The following is an 8,647-nucleotide window of genomic DNA, read 5'->3' as shown; positions in this document are numbered from 1 at the left end:
ATAAAGTTTTATAGTACTCTGCATCTGTGGTCAAATACTGGGTGTCCCATAAGTTCTTTGAAATTTCGAAAAAAAAATCAAATGGCGCGCAGGAATGGCAAGCGGGGTGCGGGGATAGCATTAACGGGAATTAATTGCCCATGGAAAGTTTTACCGGAGCAGACCGTGGTTTTTGTGTGCGTGAGTTTTATCACAACAATGATTCAGCCACTATTGCGACATGTAGAACGACGATGTAGAAAAAGAAAAAAAACATGCAGGCAGTCAATGATGTGTGCTTAGATAATATACCAACCAGTCTGTCGCAACTCCATAGAAAAAATTCAATGTATGAAACGGGGCTAAATTTTAATGGCGACTATATTTGTCTCGCTTACTTCCTGTGTCGTCTCTCTCTCACTGTCACTGTCATCCATCTTGTACTAGGTACTATTGTATTCTCTTTGCTGTCATCGAACTGTTGTTATCAGCGGTACCGGTTATTAAAGCGAAGTGAATGCAATTACCATTTCTTGGTCTCTAAAGGTGTCTAAAACCATTATTTCTTTGGTGTTTGTGGAAGTTTGTGGTGCCAGGACGATATATTACGAAGTATGGCGTACAGGAAATGTGAAATTTGTGGATTGAGGTCGGAGCGCAAAGATGGCAAAAAACGCTTCTTTATGGCCAGATTTCCACTAGATGAATTGCGGTAAGTTAAAATTTCGTAATTTAACAGAGTTATGTTTCCATTTTCAGTCTTAAAACTTATTTTTTAGTTTAACAAATAAGTTGTTAAAAGTTTGAATCGGGGAAATAGCGTTGGGACTAGGGCTGCCATCTCGAATTTCGCCAAACCCGGACAAACATTAAAAAAACCCGGACATTTGGCGTAAATCGCATTTTTTCCCCGAACGAGTACGATTGTTTTTAAACAAAAAATACCTAATCTGTAATCCATTTACTACACTGGACAGCAAATAAACCGAGCCACCCGCTACTTTGGAATTCTAATCCGATTTTCTCAAAAACTATAATACATACAAATATCAAAATTATACTTGCAGAAAGAGTTGTTTTATGAGGATTAAAACAAATGGAAACAAATTGGGATTGATCAATTCATTAAGCGTATATTAATCAATTTATCAAGAAGAGTCATTTTACAGCCGCGAAAACCATTGGCAATCACCCAGTGAAAACAAAAATTTTGACAGAAAACAAAGGAAAAAAAAAAAATTATTTTTGTTCAGCATTGAGTGTTTCCTCCCCTTGCTCGAATAGCTGCTAGCAACCTCGTATTGATAGATCTAACAAGTCTGACGATGAAATCTTGTGGGATTGCGTCCCACTCCTCTTTGATAGCGATTTTCAGCTCTGGAAGCCTTATTGGAGCAGGTACTCTGGCACGAACCCGACGTTTCAGTTCATCCCATAAGTGCTCTATCGGATTCAAGTCCGTGCTACAAGCTGGCCACACCATTGTTCGAATGCCAACGTCGTGTAGATACTGGGTTACCACATGGGCAACATGAGACCGTGCATTATCACGCATGAATTCATGTCCAGACTGATACAACCTGAGTAAGGTACCACATGGTATGCGAGGACTCCAGGGATGTAGCGATGAGAAGTCAATCCACTTAAACTGCGCTGAGGCGACGATTTCATACAACACAAAGTTGGATATAACGATTGTCTGCTGCTAATGTAGCCCTAGGTCTGCCCATACCTGGGCTGCAATCGAATGCTGCAGTCTCCAAGTATCGTCTGTAAACTCTTTACACCGAAAATCTGCTGATTGGAAGTCGTCAAGTGACTTCACGTTGCCCAAGGTCTGCTCGAAGTAGTGTTACAGCTTGAGCTGCTTCCTGTGTGGTCGTATCCATTATTTACCAATAAACGAGCACAAAAATACACGCGTCTAAGCAAACGACGGATAAAAACTAAAGAAATGTGAAGAAATATGGAATTTCTCTCACTATAGAATAAAATAAAGCTAAGCGCAAACCCTAATCAAAACAGAGAAAATTGATAGCATTGTGTTTGCTGCTTGATAACATTGTGAATTGATGGTCCTTTTAATTAAATTTACAGTCATTTTAATCCTTAAGAAATGCTCTTTCTATAGGTATATTTTTGATATTTGTAAGTTTTATACTTTTTGAGAAAATCGGATTAGAGTGCCATAGTAGCGGGTGGCTCGGTTTGTTTGCTGTCCAGTGTATTAACATATACTTAAATTCAATGAGGTGCTTCCTTACATGAAAAGCGTCCGGGTTTTCCCCGGACTCTTCTTGAAACCCCGCCCGGACGGCCTCCAAACAAGGACAAATCTGGGGAAACCCGGACGGATGGCAGCCCTAGTTGGGACACAGTATACTAATCATTGTCGATATTTTTGCTTTCAGATGTAAAGAATGGGTGAAAATGGCAGGAAACGAGGATCTAGTTTATGTGCCCATTGAAAAACTCCATGAATTAAAATTTATCTGTGGAAAGCATTTTAAAGATAATGATTTTAATAAAAAAAGGACACAGCTCAAAAAATCTGCTATTCCGTCAATAAATCTTTCTTCTATGCCACTTTCGGACGCCATTCTGTCAGCATTTCCTTATTACCTCTTCAAAGAACAGCAATCTTTACAAGAAGGTTAGTAGTGTAATAATAAATTTATCATATACTAGCCGTTGCCCGCGGCTTTGCCTGCATGAAAATTATAGCCTATGGATTATTGTGATGTATAATCTGTTTTTGCGTGAAATAGTAACAAAAGTCCATACATCCTCATATACTTTTGCATTTATACACATATACGCATTATACATATTTATACACATTTGTTTCCTCAAGATGTTTTCCTTCACCTATTACAACTACCATTGTATCTATATGTTCAACGCAAGACAGCTATATTATAATGTTAATTTTTGAAAATGACATTTAAATATTGCAATCAATTATTATTATTATTTTTTTTACAATTTTATTTGATTGATTTGATTGTATCTGAATGCTGAAATTTTATTTTTACAGATGAACCCTCAACATCTTCTGTTTCTGCACAAGTAGAAATTAGTACATTTGAAACAAATACATACCACAAGCAAAGCCAAGGTGAGCCTTTATTTCTTTATGGAGTTACTTCTAATATTACTAAAACTAATTCAACTAATTAAAACATCTATGGTTAGTAAAAGCTAAAATTGTCTCTTTACAGACGAACCCTCAACATCTACATCTACTGCACAAGTACAAGCTACTACAGTTGATAATCAAATTGTTTATGAAGATGATGTTCCACCAGTGGAATATACCGTAAACATTATGACAAGTGAACAAGACATTTGTATGAAAGGTATGTGGTAACTTACAATCATAAAGGTATCTAGACTAAAAGTAATGTAATAAATATAAATAATAATATTAATTTACTGTATGAAAGTTGGTGGTCTTTTTAATTTCCCAGAGAGCGTAGGTGAATCTAGATTATTTTGATCAAATGTATTTGTTTTTTATTACTTGCAGTATAATCCTACATTATAACTTCTATTGTCACTAAAATGCCGAAATTGTCTCTTTACAGATGAACCTTCAACATCTACTTCTACTGCACAAGTACAAGCTACTACAGTTGATAATCAAATTGTTTATGAAGATGATGTTCCACCAGTGGAATATACCGTAAACATTATGACAAGTGAACAAGACATTTGTATGAAAGGTATGTGGTAACTTACAATCATAAAGGTATCTAGACTAAAAGTAATGTAATAAATATAAATAATAATATTAATTTACTGTATGAAAGTCGGTGGTCTTTTTAATTTCCCAGAGAGCGTAGGTGAATCTAGATTAATTTGATTGAATGTATTTCTTTTTATTACTTGCAGTATAATCCTACCTTATAACTTCTATTGCCACTAAATTCTGAAATTGTCTTTTTACAGATGAACCCTCAACATCTTCTGTCCGAAAAAGGCGCAAAAGGACAAATAAAATGAGTAATGAAAATCTGTCTCCACGAAAGAAGAAACTTATGAAGAGGGTTGAACTTTTGAAATCAAAAATTAGAAAAGTTCAAGAAAAGTAAAAATGTTTGATAACATTCAATCAAAACGCTAAAGACAATGATGTTTTCGGCAATAAAAAATCAAAATCGCTCTTCTCAGGGCAAACGATGGTCCGATAATGAAAAAGCCCTAGCCATAGCCATGTACAAGAAATCGCCAAAGTTATATCGGTATTTAAGGCATTTGTTACCATTACCTAGTCCAAGGACTTTACAAAATGTTCTTAGTAAAATGCCTATGAATCCTGGATTCAATAAATCAATAATTGATCACCTTAAAAGAAAGGTCAAGGAATTATCTTGTAAAGATAAAACTTGCGTCATTTTATTTGATGAGATGTCTCTAAAGAAGAGGCTCATTTTTAATACTGCTTACGACAAAGTTGAGGGTTTTCAAGATTTAGGAGAACACGGTCGATCGGGAGAGTTAGCCGACAAGGCTTTAGTCTTTTTACTACAAGGTGTGCACAAAAAAATCAAGCAGCCACTTGCACACTACTTTGTGAAAGGTACAATATCATCAGATAAATTGGTAGCTATTATAAAAAATACCATCAAAATGGTTTCTGAAATCGGTTTTAGAGTAATCGCAACTGTCTGTGATCAAGGCCCGACTAACGTTGGTGCTTTAAATTTACTGAAAAAGTTTTCTGGGCAGCGTTCTGACAGTAACTTTTATATAGTGGAAAATGAAAAAGTTTATATACTATATGATGTTCCTCATTTATTCAAATCCATCAGGAACAACTTCTTTGAAGGGGGTGTATTGGTTTTGGATGGAATGAAAGCTAAATGGTCACATTTAGTGGAATTACAGGAAAGAAATAACAAAACACTTCATTTCAAAAAAATCACACCGTTGCACGTAAATCCCAAGTTTCGCGCTAAAATGAAGGTGAAACTGGCCGCGCAAATACTCAGCAATGATGTATCTGCTATTTTGAAATTATTTGCTGAAACATTTGATAATGATGTAAAAGATGTTGATGGAACTAAGAAACGTGATGCTGTTTTACAAACCGCCAATGTAATTCAGCAGTTAGATACCTTGTTTGATGTTACTAACGGGCCAGCCTCAAAAAAAGATGTAAAGAAAGGCTTACGCGTAAATATATCTAAAAACAGCATTCATCACAAATTATGGCCAGAGTTAAAAAAAAAGTCAAAACATTGCACTTCCTAAAATCGGACAGTCAATTAAGATTAAGAAACGTCCGGTGTGTAAATGGGTACTATACGACTTTATGTTCTTTACAAGACATTTGGAACTATGTAGAGTCAATTGGGTTTAAATTCCTCAATCTGCGACAACTCAACCAAGACACTTTGGAGAATCTTTTTGGGTTGATTAGGCAGCATTCTCCAACTAATCAAAATCCGACATGCCACCATTTTACCGCAGCCCTCAAAACCAGTGTACTAACTAAACTTAGTACTCCTATAAGGGGAGCTAATTGTGACCCTGATGATAACCAACTGATGTTGGATTTTCATGATTTAGTATTTAAACATACAGAATCTGAAGATTTTACTAATGTAGATCATTCTTATCCAGTTTCTAAAGATAAAGATGATTTTGTATATGATGATAGTAATAATCCTATTTTTTTACATTTGCCTGATATTGAAACTGATGTTGAAGATTTTTTTTTTGAACATTTTGACAAACAACCTGTTGTTTATGTTAGTGGTTACCTAGCCTCTGTACTGATTAAAAGAACTAACTGTTTAAAATGTTGCGGCAGTGTAAGAACGTTGGAGCCAGGAAATGACAAAACTTATGACTATATAGCACTTAAAGAGTGGTGGAAGGACAAGCTTTCTCTTACTTATCCGACTCTGAATCTATGTAATACTGTAAATTTATGTGTATCCGTATTTGAACGTGATGTGAAACACTTGCTGTATAACAATGATATAGTTAAATATTGTTGTGTGATGATGCATAAAGACGTTGATTCGACATGGATGTGCGAGGAGCACAGTGGCATATTCATGGACACTTTGTTAACCAAATTGTCAGTTTTATTAATAAGAAACGAATGTAAAAAGATAAATATGGCAATTACTGAAAGGGAGCAATCAAATGCGAACATAAATAAAATTGCTCAATTAACGAGTACAGCTAAGTAATAGTTGTAGGATTTCAGTTGCATTTGATTGCTCCCTTTCAGTAATTGCCATATTTATCTTTTCGAGGGTACAGTAGCCTTATTCGCAGCCAAGTTTGAATAAATTATATTTGATTAAAAACATTTTGTGTCAATCCTTTATTTTGTTCAATGTAACATTTACTTTGGATCAAGTAAAATATTTATTAGTACTTGTTTATTTTATTTTAAACTAGATTGACCGTCGTGAAACCGTCAATGACAGCGGCATAGTCATTGGCGGTTTCGCGACGGCAATAAATAAATTTCCTTTCTGTCGATGGGTTTGTAGGTAAGTAGAGTTCCTGCAAACTGCCCAACACTATGGTTCTAAGTAGGAGATTATCGATATCTAGAGTTCCTGCAAACTGCACAACACTATGGTTTTAACTTTATGTTGGTAGCACTGTTATGCACTATTGATAAGGTTGTTAAGTTGGCTATTCTAGGTTAGCCTTATTTTGACGGTTCATAAGTTTATTTCTATCTATGGAAGTCCCGTCTCTTCTTACGTAGTATTGTATACTCTTTGATACCAACCAATTTTGTAATCAGTAAAGTCTTCTGCTTTTTCTAATTTCTAATTCTGCAATTTACTTTGTCATTGTTTTTCTTAATTGCTATATGAAAAAACGTTATATAATGTATTTTTTGTATGTCTTAAAAGTAACATAATGTTGAGTCGTGTAACATAGAGGTAACATGAGAAGATCAACAGTAACGTAAAATGTTACAAAAAGTAGCATTCTGGCAACTGGGTATCGAATCCTACGTGCAGTTGACAGCTGTCAAATTTCAAATGTAAATACTTGACTGTTAGCAGCTGAAATATGGGAATACGAGACGCATTCAAATTTAATCTATGGTACGAAAATTCCCTATAAAAACTCAGATATTTTATAAAATGTAGCTGCGATCTTTTTTTATTGACTTAATGGTTAATTATTTTTATTTATCCATTTATTTAAAGCATAAAAACCAAAGCAATATACTGTTGAATTCGGTATATAAATAAAAAAAACTTGAACGTACAATCAAGGGTAAAGGTTCCATGGATTAATAACCAACGTAGTAGATACCTAGAACGCCTATAACATAACATACACTCACTGGTAGGTTGTTGGCCAAGAGAAAAAAAAACATTGCCCTTTGAGCTAAGACCCAAGAAATTCAGATTTCTGGACAATTTGTTTTTAACATATCACAGGACATTCGGATAATAATCTGACTCACTTTCTCCTTTTATTCTCCATTTTTTTGTTCATTGTTGGTGACAAAAACGTTTCGTTATACCTACGACTTCAAAATTATATGATGTTCCGTTCCTTGCATTCACGTACCTAGGTTAGCGAGATTTAGTCATCAGCTAGGAAAATAATGAAAAAGAAAATACCTTAATTTTGATTGACATTATATAAATATATAAAACTAACTGTTTTTTTCAGAGATCATCCCGTACCCCAATAAATTATCCTATGTTCACCGGGGATAATGTAGCTTCCCAACAGTGAAAAAAGTTTTTAAATCGGTCAAGTATTTTTGGAGCCTATTCATATTAAACAAATAAACAATAAAATTTTTCCTCTTTATTATACATATTATTGTAGATAAATATTATTAAAACTAAGGTACACAAATTAATTAACTATGGTTGGCTGGTATAGTACCTGCTTTTATTTGTGTTACAAGGATCAAGACTCGTGGTAGCTGCCCCGTGCCGTCTATGAGCATATAAAAAAAAAGTTAAAAAAAAAACTGACGTGATTCCAACATTCGCGCGAAAATTAAACTTACCACAAAATATTGTTTATTGGTTTGTACCTGCTTACTTACATATCTCCAAATCTCCAAATGTTTCTCGATAAACTTTTTGATTACTAACATTTGAATTCTTAAAATGTCTTAGACAATGTTGTAGGTACAAAGTAATGTATGTAGTGGGTTGTTGGGAAAATGCTAGCTACATGAATGTTCCTCCGCCGACAGAATAGGCTCCACACCACAAGAAGGCAGCGGTAGCTAAAGGTACCTAATCTGGAAGTTTTCTTTACACCATCATCCTTCGAGCCTTTTTTCCCAACTATGTTGGGGTCGGCTTCCAGTCTAACCGGATTCAGCTGAGTACCAGTGCTTTACAAGGAGCGAATGCCTATCTGACCTCCTCAACCCAGTTACCCGGGCAACCCAACACCCCTAGATTATACTGGTGAAGTTTTCTTTAGGAGAATCAGGCCCCAGTTCTCACATGACTGGATATTATTTCTCTTTCCTGAGTTCCTGCCCTGGTCCCTATTTTATTTGGGGTAGTTATTTACCCGTATTCCTAAGCATAGGTTGGTGCATAGTTAAAAATTAAGGTATATAATGTTCGCAAGGACCGCTCTTTTGATTTTAGAAAATTCCCATGGTGTCATACAGTCGTCGACGAAGTTTAGAGGTCAGCTT

At 35.2% G+C, this 8,647-nt stretch overlaps 1 protein-coding gene across 1 annotated transcript; it reads left to right on the top strand.

The window, feature by feature from the left end:
- The first annotated feature begins 297 nt into the window (after nt 1-297).
- LOC135117779 (uncharacterized) lies at nt 298-4,073 on the top strand. The gene is made up of 6 exons (XM_064037927.1): nt 298-691; nt 2,391-2,632; nt 3,017-3,097; nt 3,201-3,338; nt 3,567-3,704; nt 3,931-4,073. The coding sequence occupies exons 1-6, from the start codon at nt 594-596 to the stop codon at nt 4,071-4,073; spliced, it is 840 nt and encodes a 279-aa protein (XP_063893997.1). The 5' UTR covers nt 298-593.
- Nucleotides 4,074-8,647: the final 4,574 nt, after the last annotated feature.

This window comes from Helicoverpa armigera, chromosome 14, assembly GCF_030705265.1.
Source record: "Helicoverpa armigera isolate CAAS_96S chromosome 14, ASM3070526v1, whole genome shotgun sequence".
Classification (NCBI taxonomy): domain Eukaryota; kingdom Metazoa; phylum Arthropoda; class Insecta; order Lepidoptera; family Noctuidae; genus Helicoverpa; species Helicoverpa armigera.
Note: the sequence above shows the minus strand (reverse complement) of the source record. Positions and strands in the feature narration are given on the sequence as shown.